Source organism: Balaenoptera ricei, chromosome 20 (genome assembly GCF_028023285.1).
Source record: "Balaenoptera ricei isolate mBalRic1 chromosome 20, mBalRic1.hap2, whole genome shotgun sequence".
Classification (NCBI taxonomy): Eukaryota; Metazoa; Chordata; class Mammalia; order Artiodactyla; family Balaenopteridae; genus Balaenoptera; species Balaenoptera ricei.
In genome coordinates, this window is record NC_082658.1 from 55821402 (window position 1) to 55846410 (window position 25009).

General features: G+C 51.0%; 2 protein-coding genes across 8 annotated transcripts; one reads left to right on the forward strand and one right to left on the reverse strand.

Moving 5' to 3' along the window:
• The first annotated feature begins 13 nt into the window (after window positions 1-13).
• Window positions 14-23069, forward strand: PFAS (phosphoribosylformylglycinamidine synthase). 7 transcript variants are annotated; one of them, XM_059909013.1, is made up of 29 exons: window positions 14-340; window positions 4652-4785; window positions 7744-7903; window positions 7989-8124; window positions 8598-8703; window positions 9079-9268; window positions 9345-9450; window positions 9794-9934; window positions 10053-10177; window positions 10346-10474; window positions 11085-11216; window positions 11346-11474; window positions 14868-14941; window positions 15053-15209; window positions 15497-15558; window positions 15706-15867; window positions 16111-16236; window positions 16371-16502; window positions 16746-16976; window positions 17112-17292; window positions 17371-17454; window positions 17680-17835; window positions 18057-18176; window positions 18484-18629; window positions 18754-18961; window positions 19088-19179; window positions 19259-19373; window positions 20314-20637; window positions 20736-23069. In XM_059909013.1, exons 2-29 carry the CDS (start codon window positions 4726-4728, stop codon window positions 21044-21046), a joined length of 4095 nt encoding a protein of 1364 aa, XP_059764996.1. In that variant the 5' UTR covers window positions 14-340; window positions 4652-4725; the 3' UTR covers window positions 21047-23069. The 7 variants fall into 7 exon arrangements, with proteins under 7 accessions (XP_059764996.1, XP_059764997.1, XP_059765000.1 ...); XM_059909014.1 differs by having other exon boundaries at window positions 4672-4785; XM_059909017.1 differs by lacking the exon at window positions 4652-4785.
• Window positions 21983-23024, reverse strand: LOC132356177 (cytochrome c-like). The gene has a single exon (XM_059909020.1). The coding sequence runs from the start codon at window positions 22347-22349 to the stop codon at window positions 22035-22037; it is 315 nt and encodes a 104-aa protein (XP_059765003.1). The 5' UTR covers window positions 22350-23024; the 3' UTR covers window positions 21983-22034.
• Window positions 23070-25009: the final 1940 nt, after the last annotated feature.

The window sequence follows — 25009 nt, forward strand, 5'->3', positions numbered from 1 at the left end:
GCGCCCCCTTGGCTCCGCCGCCGACTTCTCCCCGTTCAGCGTCAGGACCTCTCGGCTCCACTGCCACCTCTGTCTCCGACTCTGGCACTCCGACTCTGGCACTCCGACTCTGGCACCCCCAACCTCTTCCCCAGTGATATCCTGTCTGGCATCCGTGGGGTGGGGGAGCTCAGGAGCTCAAACACAGCCATTCTGGCTGGTAATTCCTATGCATCTTTCCATCTCCCTGATTGTGCCAAGCAGAGAGAAGTGTTTCCTCCTTAATGCAGCACATCATTCATACTTGCTTTGTGGCCTTAACTCATTGCTGTAATTGTTTAACTGTTTTCTCCACTTGACTGTGAGTACCTAGAACCTTTATTCTATTCTTCTTTGTATTTGGTGCCTAGAACAGTGCTTGTTGTTAAATAAGAACTTGATACATTTTTGTGGATCTACTAATAAAAGCCTCTGCTCTCCCTAATTTAGTCAACCAACCAATCAATCCATGGCTTAATAGGCAGTGGAGTGCACAGAATTCATGCAACTATGTGTCAGGCACTGTTCTAGGCTTTGGGGATACAGCAGTGAACAAAGCAGACAAAAATCCCTGCTCCCATGGAGGTTACATTCTAGAACATGGGGGCTGACAGTTAAAAAAAAAAAAAGGTAAAATGTGTAGAATGTTAGTAATAGGTGCTATGGAATGCAGGGGGTGGTGTGGTGTGTCCCTTTTATATAGAGAAGGCCTTACTGAAAAGGTGACTTTATATTAAAGAATTGAAAGAGATGAAGGATTCATATGATGGGGATCAAAGACAAAGAATGGGCAGGTGAAACAACAAACACAAAGGCCCAGCGGTGGAAAGAAATGCAAGAAGTCAGTGAGGCTGGAGGGGAGGAGGGGAAATTAAAGACATAAAGTAAAAGAGAGGCATTTAATGCCATTGTACACTTATAGGAGCTTCAAATTGTTTTTGGAGCAAGATAGAATAAACATTGACTATAATATAGTAAGTACAAACACTTTAGACAATAAGAATGCTCTAGTCATAACAGGAGAATAAAGACTTTAATTCTACAAGTTATGGTATCCCCTAATTCAACTTCATTCAATGCAAGCTCTCTATTCCTTATTGCATGAACTAGTTATGCACTGTGGTGCTAAGTTATTTATAAGGCAAATCTTTGTTTGCAGTTATTTCCCATTATTACATCAGAGATGTGTTCCTTCCCTTTTCACCAAAACAATAGCAACGAGAGATTCCCCCAGAGAAGCTGAAACCTCTCTCCTACTCCACTCCAGCCACACTGGCTCCCTAATTAGAACACCAGTCAGAGCCTAGTCAAAATCCCAAACCTAATCATTCCTTTTGCATTCAATATTTCTCAACTCTGGAAGACCCCCCGGCCACCGTTTTTTTTTTTTTAATTTAATTTTATTTATTTTTTTAAACAGCAGGTTCTTATTAGTTATCCATTTTATACATGTTAGTGTATATATGTCAATCCCAATCTCCCAATTCATCACACCACCACCACCACCACCCCCCGCCACTTTCCCCCCTTGGTGTCCATACGTTTGTTCTCTACATCTGTGTCTCAATTTCTGCCCTGCAAACCAGTTCATCTGTACCATTTTTCTAGGTTCCATATATATGCTTTAATATAGGATATTTGTTTTTCTCTTTCTGACTTACTTCACTCTGTACGACAGTCTCTGGATCCATCCACGTCTCTACAAATGACTCAATTTCGTTCCTTTTTATGGCTGAGTAATATTCCGTTGTATATATGTACCACAACTTCTTTATCCATTCGTCTGTCGATGGGCATTTAGGTTGCTTCCATGTCCTGGCTATTGTAAATAGTGCTGCAATGAACATTGGGGTGCATGTGTCTTTTTGAATTATGGTTTTCTCTGGGTATATGCCCAGTAGTGGGATTGCTGGGTCATATGGTAATTCTAGTTTTAGTTTTGGGTTTTTTTTGAAATATTTATGTATTTATTTTTGGCTGTGTTGGGCCTTCGTTTCTGTGCGAGGGCTTTCTCTAGTTGCAGCAAGTGGGGGCCAAGCTTCATCGCAGTGCACGGGCCTCTCACTATCGCGGCCTCTCTTGTTGCGGAGCACAGGCTCCAGACGCGCAGGCTCAGTAGTTGTGGCTCACGGGCCTAGTCGCTCCGGCATGTGGGATCTTCCCAGACCAGGGCTTGAACCCGTGTCCCCTGCATTGGCAGGAGGATTCTCAACCACTGCGCCACCAGGGAAGCCCCTTCTGCCCATTTTTGGATGGGGTTGTTTGTTTTTTTAATATTGAGCTGCATGAGCTGTTTATATATTTTGGAGATTAATCCTTTGTCCATTGATTCGTTTGCAAATATTTTCTCCCATTCTGAGGGTTGTCTTTTCGTCTTGTTTGTAGTTTCCTTTGTTTTGAAAAGGGCTTTAAGTTTCATTAGGTCCCATTTGTTTACTTTTGTTTTTATTTCCATTACTCTAGGAGGTGGATCAAAAAAGATCTTGCTGTGATTTATGTCAAAGAGTGTTCTTCCTATGTTTTCCTCTAAGAGTTTTATAGTGTCCGGTCTTACATTTAGGTCTCGAATCCATTTTGAATTTATTTTTGTGTATGGTGTTAGGGAGTGTTCTAATTTCATTCTTTTACATGTAGCTGTCCAGTTTTCCCAGCACCACTTATTGAAGAGACTGTCTTTTCTCCATTGTATATCCTTGCCTCCTTGGTCATAGATTAGTTGACCATAGGTGCATGGGTTTATCTCTGGGCTTTCTATCCTGTTCCATTGATCTATATTTCTGTTTTTGTGCCAGTACCATATTTTCTTGATTACTGTAGCTTTGTAGTATAGTCTGAAGTCAGGGAGTCTGATTCCTCCAGCTCCGTTTTTTTCCCTCAAGACTGCTTTGGCTATTCGGGGTCTTTTGTGTCTCCATACAAATTTTAAGATTTTTTGTTCTAGTTCTGTAAAAAATGCCATTGGTAATTTGATAGGGATTGCATTGAATCTGTAGATTGCTTTGAGTAGTATAGTCATTTTCACAACATTGATTCTTCCAATCCAAGAACATGGTATATCTCTCCATCTGTTTGTATCATCTTTATTTCTTTCATCAGTGTCTTATAGTTTTCTGCATACAGGTCTTTTATCTCCCTAGGTAGGTTTATTCCTAGGTATTTTATTCTTTTTGTTGCAGTGGTAAATGGGAGTGTGTCCTTAATTTCTCTTTCAGATTTTTCATCATTAGTGTATATGAATGCAGAGATTTCTGTGCATTTATTTTGTATCCTGCTACTTTACCAAATTCATTGATTAGCTCTAGTTTACCAAGTCCATGAAGGTGTGCCCTATATCCTGGGATTTACCTCTGCTAGTTCATAGGAGGGAGAGTTGAGTTTAGGCTACAGTGATCAGACTGTAAGTTGAACTGGATCCACCACCACCCTCGTTGGTGTGATTTAAAGGTCAGGTTAGCAGTTTAATCTTGTGGCAGCATGCAGGATCAAATGAGAGGGCCACAGGGTCTGTCAAAGAGTGGGGTAAGTATGGAGGATTGGGAGCTGTCTCAGATCCAGTGATTTTGAATAAGCTACACTTGTTCAGGGGGCAGCGGGAGGTATAGGACCCAAGTCAGGAGAAGGATCAGGGACAAACTGATGAATCTGGAAGTCACTTTTCTTGTCCCTACATGGTCAAGCCAGGACTGTCACGGTACTATGGAAAAATTATTTCAGGTCTCAGTACAATGAGGGTCTTTTACTTTGACCTGTCATCTTTCCATAAATTATTGTTTTTTATGTGTGCAGAGAGCATGTCCTAGGGATCATTAACTTACTGAGCTCACTGGGCAGGATGTGGGTCTCATGCCACCAGGGTTTTATTGTTTTGGGGCATGTCTCATGCTTCTGTTGCATGGTTTGTTGCTAAGCAGGCCTGCTTGGTTTTGTGGTTAAGCAAACCTGTTTTCTTGAGTGATCATTAACTTACAGGTGTCTCCCATACTTTTTTCTTTACTTGCAATCCCCTAGTGGGATTAACTATTTAATTACCTAATTTGTCTTTTTACTCTGTCCCTATCACAATCGTATATGTATATAGTATGAGAGTTTAAAAAATGTGCCAAAAAACAGTACAAAGCTGCTAAGTGTTTGAGCTACAAAACTAAGGAACGAGAGCATGGCAATGAGCCTCAGCTTCCACTTCTGTAAAACAGGGTTTTTGTGAGGATGGACTGAGATCATGTAATCGGTGCTCAATAAATGCTTCCGATCATTATTATTGTCACCGTAACTAGCCAGAATACAGAAGTTAAAAACCTACGCCTCCCCGACTTCCCTGGTGGTCCAGTGGTTAAGCCTTAGTGCTTCCAAAGCAAGGGTCATGGGTTCGATCCCTGGTCCGGGAGGTTCCGCATGGCGATCGGGGTGCGCCCTGCCCCCCACAAAAAATATATATATATATGCCTCCCACCCTGCTAAGAATTAAATAAATGAATTCATTCAGAAAAGATCAAAGTGAAAGAAAGAAAGCCAAGGGAGTAGGGAGAGGGAAACCGAGTCCTGGACAGGTAAGGTGCTTCTCAGTCCGTTTCCCGCATGCAAGGTCTCCGTCAGAGCTCAAGCTGGCTGCACGGATCTGACTGTATTTTCACAGAAGTTAATTGACCCCGGCAGGCGAGAGTGGGCGGGGGCGTTCTCAGGCTTCGCCTCTTCCTGCGGCGCACGCGGATGACGTACATGGGCGCGCCAGGATTCCGGGAGCTCAGGGACTGCGAGAACGGCTGCCACGTGCGTATGCTTACCGCGCGCAAACCCGGATGCCCCTGCAAGCTTCACCCCGTAGCCACCCACCCAAAGCCTGATCCAGGCCGCTGCAGGATCCCCACCAGGCCGAGCTGCGCCCAGCGGGTGCCTGCGTGCCCGCCTTAGTGCAGGTGTCCGTTCGCGTTTGTTGGACGCCCGGCAGGGGAGACCCCACGTAAACTCATCCCCTCTCTGACAATTCATTCATTCAACCAAGAAAAAATCCGTTGACAGCCTGTTTTATGTCAAGTACCATGCTGGTCTTTGGGAAGACAGCCCTGATGTAGACAATGCTGTCTTTGTGCTCTTGGAGCTTCTGTTTCACTGGGAATGATAAACGAAAATCACCTGGTATGATAAACAAAATGATTTCGGGTTGTGATAATTCCTGTGAAGGAATTATGGTATGGAGGACAACTGAGGCGCCTAACTTTAAAAAGGGTCATAAGGGGAATTCCCTGGCAGTCTAGTGGTTAGGACTCAGCGCTCTCACTACCGAGGGCCGGGTTCAATCCCTGGTCCGGGAAGTAGGATCCCACAAGCCACGAAGTGCGGCCAAAGGAAAAAATAAATTAAAAAAAAAATAAAGGGGGTCATAAGCATTGGGTGGGGGCCGCTGAGAAAGGGAGGAATCAAGATCTGGCAGGAAGGAACACTGGTTGCTGAAATGAGACCTGGCCTGGAACTTGTCAGTCTACAAGTTTGAGATTTTTTGGTTTTTAAGCCCCAAGTATTGTTCTAAGCCTTGGTAATCCGATGGAGGTAAAATAGCTACAGTTCATGCCCTCATCGAGATTTTGTTCTAGTGGGGAAGGCAGAGCTAAAAATAAAATGTCAGAGAGTGATACATACTATATAGGAGATTAATATAAGACCATCTCATAATGGCTACTTCAGAGCAGTTGGTCAAGGAAGGCCTTTTCAAGGAGGCGAATTTTACCTGATATCTAAGTAACAAGAAAGAGCTAGCCATGCAAATAGCAGGGTGAGAAAAATGCCTTTCGGAACTGAGCTTGTCAAGTTAGAAAACAGTAATAGAAAAGAAGCCAGTGTGATTGGTGCATTGTAGGTGAGAAGGAGAGTGGTGTGACATAGGGTTGGAGAGGTAGGCAATGGCCAGACAACATAAAGCAGGGTACTGAGTTGGAATGTTATACTGTGTGTGATGAGAAGCCATGATCTCATTTATGCTAACTTGTGGCGAGTGGATTGTGGTTGGGGCAGCGGTAGGATCAGGGGTCCTGGTCAGGAGGGCTACTGATGCATTAGTCCAAGTGAGTCCTGGTACTGACTTGAACTGGAGTGATGGTAGCAGAGAGGAAAGGACGTGGACAGATTTGGGATATGTTTGGAAATGGATTCGCTGGCAGACTGGGTATAGAGAGGGCTCAGGGAAAGAAAAATTAAGATCGACTCCTGTGTTTTTGGCTTGAGCAACAGATTGGATGATGGTGGTGTTAACCGAGATGGGGAAAATGGGGGGAACCGCAGGTCTGGAGAAACGATAAATCAAAATTTCTGTTTTGGCCAAAACAGGCTATCTGTGTTTAGGAGACATCTATATGGCAATGTCACCTAAGCATTTGAATGTACTAGTTTGGAGTTTCAGGGAGAGTCAGAGTTGGATAAAGTTATGGAATCTGTTGGCAGATAGTAACTCGAATCATGTGAAATTGCCATTTTGAGTCAAAAATGGTTGAATGCTGGCGGTTTCATTGGTTCAGTCTAATAGATTGTATTTAAAGCCACAGGTCTGGATGAAGTCTCTTAGGAAGAACATTTAGAGGGAAGAGAACAAAGGGCACAGTCTTGGGCACCCACCATTTAGAGGTGGAGCAGCAGAGTAGGAGCCAGACAGGTGACTGAGGAGGAGCAACCAGCAGGTGGAGGAGCATCAGGAGAGTGGTGTCAGGAGGCCAAGAGAGGAGGGTGTTGCAGGAAGTAGAGAATGAATAAGTCAGATGCTGCTGAGAGGCCGAATACGGTAAGAAGGTAAGTGACCTCTAGATCGGCAACGTTGCAGTCTGGTGACCTTGACAGAATAGTCAAAGTCAGCCTTGAGTAAGTTAGATTTGAGATGCCTATGAGTTGTCCAAGTGAAGAAGCGAGGCAATGAGCTTCCTTTCCTCCCACTTCCTTGGGAAGAGGCCGTGTACAGCTGGGAGACCTGTGTGTGTGTGTGTGTGTGTGTGTGTGTGTGTGTGTGTGTGTGTGTGAGAGAGAGAGAGAGAGAGAGAGAGAGAGAGAGAGGGAGGGGGAGAGAGAGAGAGAGAGTGAGAGAGAGAGAGATCAGAGCTGAATGAGTGGTACAGATCAGAAGCCCTCAGCTCTGCTAGGAGGGAGGTGTCCCTGAGCACTGGAGCAGTGAAGAAGGCCTCCCAGAGCTGGTGAGACCTGTACTCACCTTGACAAGTGGGAAAGCTTTGGACAGGTTAGGGATAGGCATAGGCATTCTAGGATGGGGCAAAGGAATGGCGAGGAGGCTAGGCAGGGTTTAGTGAGTAAAGCCAGGGTCCTACTGAGAAGCACTGGGACCAGAAGTTGAAGTCGCTGGGGAATAGATGTGGAGAGCCTTTGACTGTCAGGCTAAAGGCTTTGGATTTACCTTGAGCAGGGAGATAATGTTTTGAAACAGTGAAGTAGAGGAACTATCATTTGACTTCACTGGCCAGCCCCGTCCAGCTCATCCTTCAGGTTTACGCTTAGATGCCATTTCCCTTAGGAAGTCTTTCCCACTCCTAAAGTGCTAGGTTGGTACCCACAGTCCTGTGGCCTTGACCACACTGGACGGGAAATGTATGGATACATTTATGCCCCAGTGCCCCCACTGCTTTCCCCCACCACATCCCTAACGCTTCCGAAGCCTCAGCTGTCCTTGAAGCTTGAAATCAGTTCAACAGATAGGCTCTAGTGAATGTTATTTTTTCTAACTCGTCTCGCCAGCAAAGGACACCTACAGAGATGTCCTCAGTCCTTCACTTCTATGTCCGTCCCTCTGGCCACGAGAGGGCAGCCTCTGAATATACTCAAAGGAAGCTGCGAGGGGAACTGCCAGAGCTGCAGGGTGTCAAGACCGAGCTGTGCTACAACGTGAACTGGACAGGTTGGGCCACTTACTGGATCCTCTGGGAGAGGTGCCAAGTGCCAGGGGCAGTGTCTCAAGGTGTCCTTGCCCTGTCTCCCTGCAGCTGAGTCCTCCCCGAGCGCCGAGGAGATGAAGAAGCTGACATGGCTGTTTGGCTGCCCCTTGTTACTGGACGATGTCGCTCCGGAGTCCTGGCTCCTTCCCGGCTCCACTGACCTGCTGCTGGAGGTCGGGCCCAGGCAAGTGTCTCAGCCTCGGGTAGCTCGTTCCATGGTCCAGAGCCCGTCAGCCTTTCCAAACACACACCGCCACCCCTTCCACTTTCATTCCTCTTCCTCCTCTTGTGGTCCTTGGGAGACTTGTTTTCCCTTCATCCTACTCCCCGCCTAGAAAGCTGTGCACATGCTTTCCCCATGTGGGAAGATACCTTTGAAGACTGAGCCAGCTGCCAGGCATGTTCTGGAATATAACACGTTGTATTCTGAGAAGTTGAAATTGAAGCATTTTGTTGCTACAAGAACAGTTACGGTTTGATTTGAATGACCTTTGAAAGCAGGTTTCTCGGTGCCCAGGTCTGAGGCTGGAGGCCAGTGGTGTGGGCAGGTGCGGGGTGGGGGGTGGTAAGTAGAGCTGGGAGATTGCCTGGACAGCAGTGGGCAGGATCCACCTTCTCAGCTGGGGCTCTAACCATCTGGTCCTAACCAATCCACAGGCTGAACTTCTCCACGCCAACGTCCAGCAACATCGTGTCAGTGTGCCAGGCTGCGGGGCTGGGGGCTGTGGACCGCGTGGAGCCAACCCGGCGCTACCTGCTCTCGGTGAGGTAGTAGGCAGCCAGGGGGGGATCAGGAGGAGGAAGTGGAAGAGATTGGGTCCTAAGCTCTAAGGAAATGATGAGAAGCAGGGGGAGGAGTTCCTGGTTTGACGCCTGCCCTGTTTGCAGGTTGTTCACTGCCTGAGGCCACCTGGTCGAGGAGTGAACAGGACAGAAACCCAGCCTGTGCTCCCCTTACTAATCTGTGCATGCTGACAGGGACTCATGCCTGGAAGGAGCATCTTTTTCTAATCTGAACAAAGGTGCCGGAGAGGCTAGCAGTGGGCTGGTCCTGTGTGGCTTGGAGGACGAGGGTGGACCATTTTGTCCATTCTTCAACCCTGCACCCCTCGCCCTCTGTGTGTGTCTCCACCCCTAGTTTGCCCACCCGCCTTCGGCTGAGCTGGAGGCCGTCGCCCTGGCTACCCTGCGTGACCGGATGACGGAGCAGCACTTCCCCTGTCCCGTCCACAGCTTCTCCCTGGGCTGCATCCCAGCACCCCTCGGCGGCCCAATTGACATACTGGCCGAGGGCCGGTCTGCCCTGGAGAAAGCCAACCAGGAGCTAGGTGAGCAGGAAGGCCCAGGCCAGGCTAGTCGGGGTGCCGAGTCCCACAGTCAGCTCTTCTGGTGGTTGTCTCCTAGGTCTGGCCCTAGACTCCTGGGACCTGGATTTCTACACCAAGCGCTTCCAGGAGCTGCAGCGGAACCCCAGCACTGTGGAGGCCTTCGACTTGGCTCAGTCCAATAGGTGGGGAGGAATGGGGATATTCTGATGTCTGAGCCCGTGGAGGTTGGAAGGGAAGACCACAGGGACTCTCCATGGCTCTCTCTTGGCCTAGGGGCCTCCCTGAGTCTGTTTGAGTACCTGGGTTCCCCATCCATCCAGTAGTCTGCATTCACATCTTGGTTTTGTCTTCACGCTGGATCTGGACCATCCACAATGACAGACTGTTGGAAGCTTATGACTTCTGGAATCTATTTTGACCTGTGGCCGTAACTCTGCCGTTTATGCTGATGAGAAGACTTGGCAAGGCCTGAGAAATGACCCATGTTTCCACCCTGCCTTCCCCTCCCCACGTCACCCCCTGCAGTGAGCACAGCCGACACTGGTTCTTCAAGGGCCGACTCCACGTGGATGGGCAGGAGCTGGCACACTCGCTGTTTGAGTCCATCATGAGCACCCAGGCATCCTCGCACCCCAACAATGTCCTCAAGTTCTGTGACAACAGCAGGTGGGCTGTGCCCTCAGCTGGGGTGACCTCAGACCCAGGGAACGGGAGGCCCCAGGCTCTGGTGGGGTAAGTGCAGATCCCAGGAAGGAAGTGAGACTCAGAACGGATGTGTCCACAGTGCAATCCAGGGGAAGGAAGTCCGATTCCTGCGTCCCGAGGACCCCTCACGGCCAAGCTGCTTCAGGCAACGTCAGGGGCTGAGACATGTCGTCTTCACAGCAGAGACCCACAACTTCCCCACAGGTGAGATGAGTCCTCAGGAGGGATAGGCAGGGTCAGAGTATAGGGTAGGGCAAAGGCCCCAGGCCCACCTGGGGACCAGCAGTTTGGCTGCATGTCCTTATTTTCAGTGGGGTGGTCAGAGGTGGAGTTTGCCTTTTCAGTACCCATACCCTCCCTCTCTCTTCACAGGAGTAGCCCCCTTCAGCGGTGCGACCACTGGCACAGGGGGCCGGATCCGAGATGTCCAGTGCACAGGCCGCGGGGCCCACGTGGTGGCTGGCACTGCTGGCTATTGCTTTGGAAACCTGCACATCCCAGGTCCCGTCTCTTTCCTCTCTACCCATCTCCCCTTCCAGATCCCTTGTCCTGGCAGGCACTGGACACTTATCTCTTAGGTCAAAGGGTCATCATGGGTACCTTTTCTTGGGAGGGAGGGCTCTAGAGTAGCTGGCCTTTCGCCAACCGTGGTTGTGAGGACAGTAGGCCAAGGAAGACCCAGATCTGGCTTTGCAGAACCACAATTTTCTTTATAAACTAGTATCTACTCAGCCAAAAAGAATTGTGGTACTGGGTTGGACTTCTGGCCATCAACTGCCTCAAAAATCCTTTTTTTTTTTTTTTTGATGTGGACTATTTTTAAAGTCTCTATTGAATTTGTTTATTGCTTCTGCTTTTATGGTTTGGTTTTTTGACTGCGAGGCACGCGGGATCCTAGCTCCCCGACCAGGGATCGAACCCACACCCTCCCCCGCCCCGCCCCAAATTGGAAGGGGAAGTCTTAACCACTGGACAGCCAGGGAAGTCCCAAAATCCAATTTCTTGGAAAGTGTTAAGAACTCTGATCCCAAGAGTCAGACTCTTCCTGAAGGGCCCTGACTCCTCCATCTTCCATCTTTACAGTCCATCCATCTTTCTCCTTCCTGCCCAGGTTACAGTATGCCCTGGGAGGATCCAAGCTTCCAGTATCCTGGGAACTTTGCCCGACCCCTGGAGATTGCCATCGAGGCCAGTAATGGGGCTTCTGACTACGGCAACAAGTTTGGAGAACCAGTTCTGGCTGGTGAGGCTTGGGGGGGCATGGGGGCTAACAGTCCCAGAGGCGGGGTGGGGTGAGGTGTGTGACCCAGTGAGCACTGAGGAGCCTGGCTGACTAGACTCTGTCCCTCTCCCTGTGCCGTCCACGCTCCAGGCTTTGCCCGTTCCTTCGGCCTCCAGCTCCCAGACGGCCAGCGGCGCGAGTGGATCAAGCCCATCATGTTTAGTGGAGGCATTGGGTCCATGGAAGCTGAGCATGTGAGCAAGGAGCCCCCAGAGCCAGGTAAGAGCCCGCCACCTGTCTACCAGGTCCAGCCAGCTTTCTCCCCAGCACGTGGCAGCCGCAGGAGTGGAATTTAGAGGAACTTCAGTGGTTTGTTTTTCATCTCCCAGCTCATGTCTCCTCTCCCCAGTACAGGCTTTCAAGGCAGGGCAGGGCTTTATGCCAGTGGGGCAGGCTCAGCCTGTGTGGCCTCTGTTTCTTCCCGGGTTGACTTCTGCATGGCAGGGGCCCACCCTGCTAAGTCAAGGCAGCCAGTGTTTACCCAGGGCCTGTTTTTATCTGCAAGCTCAGTTCAATCGGTCGACATTTACTGAGCGCCCATCGGGTGCTGGGCACCATGCTAGGACCTGTGGTGGAATCAAGATAAAGGCCAGGTACCATTTATTGAATGGGTGACCCGTCACATGGCTCAGAATTTAAAAAGCAAAGAAAGGTTATACGGTGGAAACTCTCCTTCCCCTGACCTTCAGCCACCCAGTTTCCCTCCCTAAAGATAACCAATGTTAATTGGTTACTTTTGTACCCTACCAGAGGTTTTTCCTGCATACATAAACAGACCCATGTGTATATTTGCCCCCCCTTTTTATTTATTTATTTATTTATTTATTTATTAAGTTATTTCTGAGATACACATTTTAAAGTAAAACCCCCCCTTTTTTAAACAAAGAGCATGTGTGCACACTTTTTTTTTCTTTTCGGCCTCGCTGCGCAGCTTATGGGATTTTAGTTCTCCGACCAGGGATCGAACCTGGGGCCCCAGCAGTGAGAGCGCCGAGCCCTAACCACTGGACCACCAGGGAATTCCCCACCTATTTTTTTAATAACCATTTTATTAAGATGTAATTCATGTACCATAAAGTTTACCCTTTTAAAGTGTACAAGTCAGTGGTTTTAGTATATTCACAAAGTTGTGCGTCAATCACCACTAATTCCAGAACATTTTCATCATCCCAGAAAGAAACCCTGCACCCATGAGCAGTCACTCCCCATGCCCCCTTCCTCGGCCTCTGGAAACCAATAATCTACTTTCTGTCTCGATGAATTTCCCTGTTATAAATGTTGTGTTTGGCTTCTTTCACTTTGCATGCTGTCTTAAAGGTTCATCCATATTATAGTATGTATCAGTACTTCATTCCTTTTTATGGCTGAATAATATTCCATCATGTTGCTGTATCATTTTGTCTCTCCGTCAGTTGGTAAACATTTGGGCTGTTTCTGCTTTTTGGCTATTATGAATAATGCCGCTATAAACATTTTATTTATTTATTTATTTTTGCCTGCGTTGGGTCTTCGTTGCTGCACGTGGGCTTTCTCTAGTTGTGGCGAGCGGGGGCTACTCTTCGTTGTGGTGCACGGGCTTCTCATCGCAGTGGCTTCTCTTGTTGCGGAGCACGGGCTCTAAGCGCGTGAGCTTCAGTAGTTGTGGCTCGCTGGCTCTAGAGCCCAGGCTCAGTAGTTGTGGCGCACGGGCTTAGTTGCTCCGAGGCATGTGGGATCTTCCCGGACCAGGGCTCCTGCATTGGCAGGCAGATTCTTAACCACTGCGCCACCAGGGAAGTCCTGCTATAAACATTTGTGTACAAGTTTTCCTATGTACTTATGTTCTGAATTCTCTTGGGTAGGTAACTAGGAGTAGACTTGCTAGGTCACATGGTAACTGTACTCAGTCTTTGAAAAAACTACCTGACTGTTTTCCAAAGCAGCTGCACCATTTTACATTCCCCTCAGCAGTGTGTGAAGGTTCCGATTTCTCCAGATCCTTGCCAACACTTATCTGTCTCTTTGATTATAGCCATCATAGTGGATGTGAAGTAGTAGCTTATGGTGGTTCGGATTTGCATTTCCCTAATGACTCAGGATGTTAAGCATCTTTTCCTATGTCTCTTGGCTATCTGTATACCTTCCTTGGAGAAATATCTATTCATGTCCTTTGCCCATTTTTAAATTGGGTTGTCTTTTTTTTTTTTGGAGTTTAAGTTAGAGTTCTTTGCATATTCTGGATACTAGCCCCTTATCTGATAGGTAAATGATTTGCAAATATTTTCTTCCATTCTGTGGGTTGTCTTTTTACTTTCTTCATGGTGTCCTCTGAAGCACAAATGTTTTTAATTTTGGTAAAGTATAATTTATCTATATATTTTTTCTTTGTGGCTTCTGGCTTATAGTGTCATGACTAAGAAACCACTGCCTAAGCCAAGGTCACCAAGATTGACTCATATATTCTCTTGTAATACTTTTATAGCTTTTAGCTTTTACATTTAGGTCTCTGATACATTTTGAATTTTTGTGTATGGTATGAAGGTAGGGATCCAACTTCCTTCTTTCACATGTGGATATCCAGTTGTTCTAACAATCCTTTTTGAAAAAAACTGTTCTTACCCCCATTGAATTGTCTTGGCCCTCTTGCCAAAAATCAGTTGGCTATAAATGTTTGGGCTCATTTATGGACTCACAGTTCTATTCCAATGACCTATCTATCTACCTGTCTCCTTCTGCTAGTAACACACTGTCTTGATTACTGTAGCTTTACAGTAAGTTTAAAAGCGGAAAGTATGAGTCCTTCAATTTTGTTCTTCTTTTTCAAGATTGTTTTGGCTTTGTTCTAGGTCCCTCGAATTTCCATATAAACTTTAGGATCAGCTGGTCAGTTTCTTTGAAAAAGGTGGCTGATTGTGTTGACTCTGCAGTTCACTTTGGGGAGTATTGCCATTGTAACAATATTAAGTTTTCCAATCTATAAGCATGAAATCTCTTTCAATTTATTTAGGCCTCCTAAGATATTTCATAATTTTCAGTGTGTAAGTCTTAAGTATTTTATTCTTGTTGATGCTGTTCTAAGTGGGTATGCATACTTCTGCACCTTGCTTTTTTTCAGCTTAGCAATATACTTGGAGATCATTTCATACTGATGAGATCAGATTATTTCATTATATCCATATGTAACTCTCTTTTTCGGGGAAATTCCCTGGCGGTCCAGTGGTTAGGGCTCCATTCTTTCACTGCTGAGGGCTTGGATTCAATCTCTGGCTGGAGAACTAAGATCCTGCAAGCCGCGCAGCATAACAAAAAAAAAAAATTCTCTGTTTCGGTGGCTTAGTTTTTCATTATATGGCTTATACCATAATTTATTTAACCAGTTCTCTGTTGTTAGCATTTAGATTATTTCTCGTCTTTGGTAATACAAATAATGCTGCAGTGTTTAATTTTGTACGTAGGTGCTTTGTACCTGTGAGAATAAATCTGGAGGGTAAATTCCTCAAAGTGTATTTACCCAATCAAAGAATTTTGATTGCTCTCAGCTCTAACACCAGCTTCCCTTTATCCTCACACTGCTTCTTTCTCACACGTCTGGTCACTTCCCGGGTGTTCTGATTCTGCCCTCCTTCCTCGCAGGCATGGACGTTGTGAAGGTTGGGGGTCCTGTCTACAGGATTGGAGTTGGGGGCGGAGCTGCTTCGTCCGTGCAGGCAAGTGCAAATAGCTCAGGTGCCAACTCCATGACATCTCTGGGCCCCATGCATGGGTGGGGTGTGAGCTCCCAGCCCCCCTGAGCTGAGATGTGCCATCTGTCCTCCCAGGTGCAGGGAGACAACGCCAGCGACCTGGACTTTGGGGCTGTGCAGCGGGGAGACCCGGAGATGGAACAGAAGATGAACCGTGTGATCCGGGCTTGCGTGGAGGCCCCCGGGGGAAACCCCATCTGCAGCCTTCATGACCAGGGCGCCGGTGGCAATGGTGAGAGGAGGGGTTGGGACAGGGGACCAGGCCTACCTGGTCTCCTGCCAGGTTCAGTCTGGGGAGAGGTATCGCGGATCTGCAACCAACCAGCTAGCTCTGGGCCCCACTCTCCACCCACTACACATTCTGGACAGGCTCAGGGTTAGTTGCTGGAGAGGGTGCAGTAGCGGTTCAAACAGGTATGCACAGAATTAGGGGCTCCTTTGGAGGCTGGGAACGGCCTTTTGTTTGCCCGGTGCTGACCAGGGCCAGGTGAGAGCCTCTCCCGGAAACCCTCTCACCAGGCAACGTCCTGAAGGAGCTGAGTGACCCAGCCGGAGCCGTCATTTATACCAGCCGCTTCCAGGTGGGTCTCCTCCCTGAAGTCTGATTGTCTCCCTGCCCCTGCCAGTCCCAGCCGGCCCCACCCATCTGTCCCTCACTCCCAGCAAGAACATGAGACTTGGAAGTGCCCGCTGACCCTTCCCTTTCATCCTCCCCCATGGATGTGCAGCTCGGGGACCCGACCCTGAACGCCCTGGAAATCTGGGGGGCCGAGTACCAGGAGTCAAATGCACTTCTGCTGAGGCCCCCCGACCGGGACTTCCTGAGTCGTGTCAGCGCCCGGGAACGCTGCCCAGCTTGCTTTGTGGGCACCATCACTGGAGACAGGAGAGTGAGTTGGCTCAGGGAGTCGGTAACAGATGCTGTGAGTGGGCTTGAGCTGCCTAGGAGGGAGAGCTGTCTCAGGAAAGAGACGAGAGGATGGGAGCCGTGGGGACCAGCGTGGGGCCGGGGGCCTCAACAGGAGAAGCTAGATGGGGTGGACAGAGCATCTCTGCCGGCTTTCCAGAAGTGTTTATTCCCTGCTGGTGGTCATAGTCTCGTTCTCTCTGGGCGGTGTCCCTGTGGCCTACAGATAGTGCTGGTGGATGATCGGGAGTGTCCTATGGGAAGAGATGGCCAGGGGGATGCCCCCCCAACACCTCCCCCGACCCCTGTGGACCTGGATCTGGACTGGGTGCTGGGCAAGATGCCCCGGAAGGTATGTGGGGGGCGGGAGGTTTCTCCCTCTCTGGCCCAGCCCTTCAGACCATCGTCTGCCCTACACGTGCTTTGTCACCTGTGTGCCCAGCGCCTCCCCAGGCGCTCACACCACTGTTGCCACGTGTGTTGCAGGAGTTCTTCCTCCAGAGGAGTCTCCCCGTGCTGCGGCCCCTGGCCTTGCCCCCAGGGCTGAGCGTGCGCCAGGCCCTGGCACGGGTCCTCAGGCTGCCTGCGGTGGCCAGCAAGCGCTACCTCACCAGCAAGGTCCGCCCCGCACCTTGCTCCGCCCCCTCAGCCCTCTGCGCCCTTCCCTCTGCTTGCCCGGCCCAGGGGATGGCTGTGGGAGCCCCCCGGGCCCGAGGGGGACATGGCAGGGGCAGGGCAGCTACCCCGATGGCCTGAGCCCCTGCTGTCCGCCCCGAGTCTTGTTGTGTTCAGGGTGAGCCAGGCCCCCCACGCCCTTGGCCCTGTCCCTTGGCCTCTTGCCAACTCCACCTGGTTCCGCAGGTGGACCGCTCCGTGGGCGGCCTGGTGGCGCAGCAGCAGTGTGTGGGACCCCTGCAGACCCCTCTGGCAGACGTGGCGGTGGTGGCACTGAGTCACCAGGAGCTCGTAGGGGCTGCCACAGCCCTGGGAGAGCAGCCAGTCAAGAGCCTGCTGGACCCCAAGGTTGCTGCCCGGCTGGCCGTGGCCGAAGCCCTCACCAACCTGGTGTTTGCTCTGGTCACCGACCTCCGGGTGAGCCCCCTGCAGCTTCTGCCCTGCAGCCCCAGGCCTCTGGGACGCAGACGCAACCACCGCCTGCTCACCCCTCTGCCCCCAGCCCCTCCACACCGCCCTCCCTCCCTAACGCGAGTCTCTGCCGCTTCCCAGGACGTGAAATGCAGCGGGAACTGGATGTGGGCGGCCAAGCTCCAGGGGGAGGGCGCGGCTCTGGCCGACGCCTGTGGGGCTGTGGCGGCCGTGATGGCGGCCCTGGGAGTGGCAGTGGACGGCGGCAAGGACTCCCTCAGCATGGCCGCCCGGGTTGGCGCTGAGACCGTGCGGGCTCCTGGTGAGCTCTGGGCGCCCAAGGGCGACGGGCAGGTCTGTGGGCCGGGCTGCGCCTCACTCTCCACTCCCTGCCCCGCAGGGTCGCTGGTCATCTCAGCCTATGCTGTCTGTCCAGACATTACAGCCACTGTGACCCCAGACCTCAAGCGTCCCGGAGGGAGAGGTAGGGGTTCTTCCCTCTCCTCGGTGCACTGTGGATTCACAGCCGGGTCCTTTGTTTGGGGTCTGCTTCCTGAGTGCTGGGCCCCCTCCTTCAGCACTGGGGCCGTGGTGCCTTCTGGGGCTGGTGGTCTGGGTGTCTCACCACGTCCCGGGAACTTCAGTGAGCATGGCGGGAGGGGTTCTCCTGAGCCGCCCACCTCCCCTCACCCCTTCCCTGTCTCCCCAGGCCACCTGCTCTACGTGCCTCTGAGTCCCGGGCAGCACCGGCTCGGGGGCACGGCTCTGGCCCAGTGCTTCTCCCAGCTCGGCGAGCAGCCTCCCGATCTGGACCTTCCGGAGAACTTGGTGCGAGCCTTTGGCATCACCCAGGGGCTGCTGAAAGGTGAGCGAGGCCCTGGAGGAGACGGTGCCTGTGGCTGGCACGGGGTGGGCACTGACCAGCTGAGCATGTGAGGGTGGGCCAAGAGGGATCCGACGCCCTTCTCTCTGGTTCTCTGAGTGAGCCCCCACTCTCGCCCCCGCCCTCTCCCGACTGTCCAGAAGGGGGGCGGGGCCTCCAGGTTTGGGTCCCGAGGCTGCTGAGCATCTTATTCCTTCCTCCAGACCGCCTCCTCTGCTCAGGCCACGATGTCAGCGACGGAGGTCTCATCACCTGCCTGCTAGAGATGGCCTTTGCTGGGAATTGTGGGATAGAGGTGGCCGTCCCTGCCTCTGGGGTCAATGGTGAGGAGCCTGAGGTCTAGATTCCAGCCTGGGCTGCCTGCCCCATCCTGCGGACCCCATGTCCTATTAAAGAGTGGAGTGTCCCCAACTCCTTTTCCCCTGAGTCCCTTGCTGTCTTTTCTGACCACTGAGCCAGGTGGCACCTCTGAAACCTCCTGCAGACCCTGAGGCCACATCCTTGGTCCTGCTTTCCCAGGCCTCACCCCATCCCTGACCCCTGCCTTCGTTCCCTTAGCCATGGCCACCTGACTCCACCTCTGAGTCCCTGGCAATACCCTAGTCACCTTGACCTCTGTTACTCTCCCAGCGCTGCCTGTACTGTTCGCTGAGGAGCCAGGCCTGGTGCTGGAGGTGCAAGAGCCAGACCTGGGCCAAGTGCTGACACGTTACCGGGAGGCTGGCCTCCACTGCCTGGAGCTGGGCCGCACGGGCAACGCCGGGCCCCACGCCATGGTGAGGAAGTGAGGAATGGCAGGCCTGCAGCGGGAAGGTCGTGGTTTGCCTCTGCCAGCCTCGGAGGGGGCCCAACGTGGACATCTTTGCTCTCAGCCCCTGAAAGATCTGCTCCCCTCTCTAGGTCCGGGTGTCAGTGAACGGGGCTGTCGTTCTGGAGGAGCCCGTTGGGCAGCTACGAGCCCTCTGGGAGGAGACCAGTTTCCAGCTGGATCGGCTGCAGGCAGAGCCCCACTGTGTGGCCCAGGAAGAAGAGGGGCTGAGGGAGCGGACGGGGCCCACCTACTGCCTGCCCCCCACCTTTCCCAAAGCTCCCGTGCCTCATGAGCCTGGTGAGGGAATGTGTGTAGTGGCTGGCTGCCCGGGCACTTGGATGCGGGGCCTGCCCTGGGAAAGTGTCTGGGGGGCTGGGGTGGAGACGTAACCCTCTGGCACGAGGACACTCCTTCTCCCCCCAGGCGGTCCCGCCCCCCGAGTTGCCATCTTTCGAGAAGAAGGCAGTAACGGAGACCGGGAGATGGCCGATGCCTTCCACTTGGCTGGGTTTGAGGTGAGCAGGTTGCCTGGCAGGGCCGGGGCTGGGCTTGGGGCCGTGGGCCCTCTGACACTTGCCCTCCCCCTCCTGCCAGGTGTGGGACGTGACCATGCAGGACCTCTGCTCTGGAGCAGTCAGGCTGGACACGTTCCAAGGCATGGCCTTCGTGGGCGGCTTCAGCTACGCGGACGTCCTGGGCTCTGCCAAAGGTGGGTGTGCGGCCCTGCCCACTCGCTCCCCGCATGTTCCTGAAGAGCTGCCTTAGCCCCCTTCTCCCTTGACTGAGAACTGGCCTCTCGCCTCCACGAGGCTGGCCCGGGGAGCATGAGCGCATTCATTCTGGGCCAGCCGCCAGCAGGCCTGCAGGTAGCTTTTTTTCATTCATTCATTCATTCATTCATTGACTGCGTTGAGTCTTCGTTGCTGCGCGCAGGCTTTCTCTAGTTGAAGCGAGCGGGGGCTACTCTCCATTGCAGTGCGCAGGCTTCTCGTTGTGGTGGCTTCTCTTGTTGCGGAGCATGGGCTCTAGGCACGCGGGCTTCAGTAGTTGTGGCACACGGGCTCAGTAATTGTGGCTCGCAGGCTCTAGAGCACAGGGTCAGTAGTTGTGGCGCACGGGCTTAGTTGCTCCGCGGCATGTGGGATCTTCCCGGACCAGGGCTCGAACCCTTGTCCTCCGCGTTGGCAGGCGGATTCTTAACCACTGTGCCACCAGGGAAGCCCCCTGCAGGTAGCTTGTGAGGCAGGTGGGCTGGGTGGCGCCGTGCCAACCCCGGGGGCATGTGCCCTGTCAGAAGCGGCAGCTGCTACTCAGCTCCAGCAGGTTGTCCTGTCAGAAAGCAGGCTCGGCACAGCCAGATCTTTCTGTTTTTCAAGAGAAGCCACAAATCCTGATTAAATGTTAGGCAACTGAATAAAAAATTTTGAAAATGCTCTGCTGCCTAAGCAGAAAACTCGTCATGGGCCGTCTCAGGCCCAGGAGTTGGCAACATCTGTTTCAATCAGTTAAACCTGCTTTTTTCCCTGGCGTTTGCCCTGAGCTCTGCAAAGGGGGGAGGTCCTGGGCGAGTGTAATGGGGCACGCTGGGATGGAAAGGCGACGGTCCCCCCTCATTCCGGCGCTCACCCCAGCCTCCTGTTCCCTCCTAGGGTGGGCAGCTGCTGTGACCTTTAACCCCCAGGCCGGGGCTGAGCTGAGGCGCTTCCGGCAGCGGCCAGACACCTTCAGCCTGGGCGTGTGTAACGGCTGCCAGCTGCTGGCCCTGCTGGGCTGGGTGGGAGGCAGTCCTGGTGAGGAGGCGGCAGAGATGGGCCACGAGCCCTGGCCGGCCCGGCCCGGCCTCCTGCTGCGCCACAACAGGTCTGGGCGCTTCGAGTCGCGCTGGGCCAGCGTGCGCGTGGGGCCTGGGCCGGCCCTGATGCTGCGCGGGATGGAGGGTGCCGTGCTGCCCGTGTGGAGCGCCCACGGGGAAGGTCAGGCTCCGGGGAGGCGGGGAGGGCCTGAGGGCAAGGGTCGGGGAGGACGCCACGGAGCTCTGCTCTCACGTCCCTCGTCCCTCCTTCTGCCCCAGGTTACATGGCATTTTCCTCCCCGGAACTCCAAGCCCAGATTGAGGCCAGGGGCTTGGCTCCGCTGCACTGGGCGGACGATGACGGCAACCCCACGCAACAGTACCCCCTGAATCCCAACGGCTCCCCAGGGGGCGTGGCTGGCGTCTGCTCCCCCGATGGCCGCCACCTGGCTCTCATGCCTCACCCTGAGCGGTGTGTGAGGCCTTGGCAGTGGGCGTGGCGACCCCCTCCATTTGACACTCTGACCACCTCCCCCTGGCTCCAGCTCTTCATCAACGCCCGAAACTGGACCCGGGAAGGAGGCCGCTGAGCAGGCCGCGGAGACTCCCCTGGGCCCCGTGGTTTTTACCCACGGTGTCTTTAGAAGTACCGCATATTATTTCTGTGCGTCTTGGACAGACAAGGACCAAAATGCCCAAAAAAACCTTGGCTAATTTTATGAATCTGTCTATGCCTTACGCTGTTGGATCCGTTTTCAGTTCTGTTCTAACACGTTTTGTCCTTTGTGGGCCCCGGAAGCAACATGCGGTTCAGAGAATAGAGCCTGCGGTGGGAAGTCAGGATGCGTGGGGGGAGGGGGTTCCATTGCCCTGCTTCGCTGCACCACGTCACTCATGTCACTTATCTGAGCTCGGAGGGGTGTCCTATGCCCCCCTTCCTCGTCGGGGTTTAAGGGGGTGGGGGCGGACAAAAGCAAGCAAGTCAGGACCTCGGCGTGCTCATCTGGAAAACAGCAGAAGCTTTCTGGATTCTTCTTTTTATTTTTATTTTATTTTTTAAATTTTAGATAGAGAATTTTAATTAAATTGGCATCGTTAAGACCAGAAAGATAAAGTGGACATTGTCAGTGTATCTTCAGCCCTTGCTTTAACAGGCAAATGAACACAACTTGAAACACAGGTGAATTCTGCTGGTCTATGAGACAGTGAAGGGAGCTTCTCAATATTTAAATACATTAATATAACCAGTTATAGAAATCTAAATATAAAACCAATCTCCTATAGGGTTTGAGAAGGCATTCACCATATCCCTGAAAAGTTTAACATTCCTTATTCAAGTTTAATCATCTCTTTAGAAGGGGAAAACAGTGATAGTACTTGCTGAACCAGAATTACTATCAAAATTCAAAAAGCTGACCATATTCATTTAGCCACAAGCCAATCTTATTCAAATCAGGACAGAAATACTACATCATCCATTCATGATCTGAATTCTAGTATATGAGATCAATTTAAATATGGTACACATAGAAAGTCATGAGACATTTGTTTCATAATAAGTAAGGCAGTGGCCAACTATTACTCATTAGTAGCTTTTTTGAGATAAGCTATCAAGTCTGCCCTTTCTCCCTTCTTAATGCCAGTGAAGATCATTTTTGTTCCAGGGATGTACTTCTTAGCATTCTCCAAATACACCATCAGTGTCTCCTCTCCCCAGGTGATGCCTCTGTTCTTGTTGGCATCTGTGTAAGAGAATCCGACAGGCTGACCTGTCTTTCGCCCAAACAGACCGTGGAGATTTGGCCCAGTCTTGTGCTTGCCTCCCTTTTCCACAGTATGGCGCTCGGCACACTTCTGAACAAAAATCTTCTTGCCCTTCTCAACATCACCCATTTTTAAATCGTTCTTTCTCCGTGCACGACTAAGAGGTTACCGCTCACAAACCGAACGTCCTGCTCTCTCGATTCTTCTTTTTAAATGCAGCGCTGTGCTAAGTGTAAGCAGTTGTTGGCAGATTCTGTGAGAGTGTCTCCAGCTGAGTCATACGACTGCCCTGGTGCTGGCCTCTGAACTCAATATTCCTAATCTTTGCTTCTAGTTTAGCAGCTCCCTTCCTTATCCCTAGCACTGAGCCTTTAGTATGCATTCATTCATTCGTTCATTCATTCATTCCATTAATTTTTGATGGTTTGCTACAGTGCCAAGCACTGTCGCTGCCACCAGGGAGTTTATGGTCTAATAGTATTTAAAATAATATCTGTGGGACTTCCTGGTGGCGCAGTGGTTAAGAATCCACCTGCCAATGCAGGGGACACGGGTTCGAGCCCTGGTCCAGGAAGCTCCCACATGCCACGGAGCAACTAAGCCCATGTGCCACAACTACTGAGCCTGCGCTCTAGAGCCCGCAAGCCACAACTACTGAGCCCGCTCACCACAGCTACGGAAGCCCACGTGCCTAGAGCCTGTGCTCCACAACAAGAGAAGCCACCACAATGAGAAGCCCACACACCGCAACGAAGAGTAACCCCCGCTCTCCACAGCTAGAGAAAGCCTGCGTGCAACAACAAAGACCCAACGCAGCCATAAATAAATAAATAATAAAAAATAAAATAATATCTGTATGCGATGTATATATATATATACACAACGGAATAGTATTCAGCCACAAGGAAGAAGGAAATCCTGCTGTGTGCGACAACATGGATGGACCTTGAAGGTATTATGCTCAGTGAAATAAGTCAGACAGAGAAAGACAAGTACTATATGATCTCACTTATATGTAGAATCTAAAAAAAGCTGAACTCAGAAACAGAGACTAGAATGGTAGATGGGGGAAAGGGGGATGTTGGTCAAAGGGTACAAACTTCCAGATATTGGATGAACAAGCTCTGGGGATCTAAGGTACAACATGGTGATTATAGCTAATGATACCGTATCGTATACTTGAAAGCTGCTACCAGAGTAGGTCTGAAATGTTCTCACCAGGAAAAAGAAGTAGGAATTATGCGATGTGCTGCAGGCGTAAGATGTGATGCAGGTGTAAGGTATGGTGTTAATCACTCGCTAGTGTATCAGATCAACACTTTGTACACCTTAAACTCACATAATGTTATATGTCAACTATATCTCAATAAAGCTGAAAAAAAAATAGTATCTGTATATGGCACCTACCATGAACCAAGCATATACTAGGCATTTTATATGTAACTAAATTATTTTTCATAAGAGTTCAGCAAAGTACTTGCTAGCCCCCCTCCCTTTTTAAAACAAAGGAAGAATTAAGGTTAAATAAATGGCAGCATTTGCTTCCTACTGCCCTGCAATCACATTTCCGGGAGGCAGCATTGTCAGGACTTCTTGCTGACAGCTGACCTTGCTCCCTTTGCTCACAGGAGTGTGTGTAAAGGCCACTTCCTCGTGACCGCTGTGACTGTCCTGTCGTACAGCTCAAGTCAGTTTGCCCCCTGAATAGCTCAACATCTTGGTTAAAGAAATTTCCCTGAGAATGGAGACTGGACTTTCAGATCCCTGAGGGCATTGGACCTGCGGGGGGCGGGGGGGGGGGGAATGGGCAGTCTGAGTGGTGTACTCCTAGTAGAGGAGCCTAAGGAGAGACTGATGAAACAGTGTTGAATCACGGCTATGGAGAAAATAACTGTTTCAGGTCTTTTTCTCATTTGCAAACTGACCTACCCTGAGCAGTTTGGGGGAGTAGGGGTCATTTTGGGCATTTCAATATTCCTCCCTGATGCTGGGAAGCCGTGTGTGTGTGCGTGTGTGTGTATAAAATATAGGTAATCTCAAACGCACAATTTTGAGGGCTGATACCAAGTCTTGGATGTCAAGTTTATAAGCGCTTGACGCAAAAGTAGAAGGACGGTATGTGAGGTAACCTGCTGATTGGCTGTGATAGGTAAATTCATGCATTTTGGAGTTGGAGCAGTTTCTGGTTTAGATTACCCTGGCCAAGCAAGACCCACCCTTGGACACTACCAAAACCAAGTCAGCTGAGCTTGTTTTTATCCAGAAGCCTCACAACCCTGTCCTTGCTGGTCCCGACCCAGCTTCTATCTCCCCACCTCTCCCAAAGGCCGTCTAGCAAACTACCGGCTAGCTCTTTTCTGCCTCTCTTTGCCTTGCCAGGAAACCAACTGCTCTGAAAGCCACTCCACAGCCCCTCCAGGTGGTGGCGTTTATTCTCAAACCTCATCTCACCTTCCTCCGGCCAGGGAGTTCCTCTCTGTACCACTCCCAGATTATTCTCCACCCCCTTCGAAGAAAATCTTGCCCATTTTAGGTTCATGCCATTCTCTATCACCTTCACCCCCTACTTTGTGTTCTGTTGACTTCCCCATCACTCCCTGTGGAAGGGGATGCCAGTTGTTCCCCGATATCTGATTCCCCTTTCTAGAAATAGGACCTTCCAGTATTTTAACAGGGGTTGTGGCTGCTCAAAATAAAGATGACATCTCCCAGTGTCCCTTACAGCTGTGACTAAATTCTGTTTTGTTTGTTTTGTTTTTGGCCATGCCACGTGGCATGTGAGATCTTAG

Excerpts from the sequence above, each read along its gene's own strand:
- PFAS (XM_059909013.1), top strand. The coding sequence starts at position 4,726 with ATGACGTACATGGGCGCGCCAGGATTCCGGGAGCTCAGGGACTGCGAG. Across the intron at positions 10,178-10,345 it reads GACCCACAACTTCCCCACAG|GAGTAGCCCCCTTCAGCGGT; the intron begins GTGAGATGAGTC and ends CTCTCTTCACAG. Across the intron at positions 18,630-18,753 it reads ACGCCGGGCCCCACGCCATG|GTCCGGGTGTCAGTGAACGG; the intron begins GTGAGGAAGTGA and ends TCCCCTCTCTAG.
- LOC132356177 (XM_059909020.1), bottom strand. The coding sequence starts at position 22,349 with ATGGGTGATGTTGAGAAGGGCAAGAAGATTTTTGTTCAGAAGTGTGCC.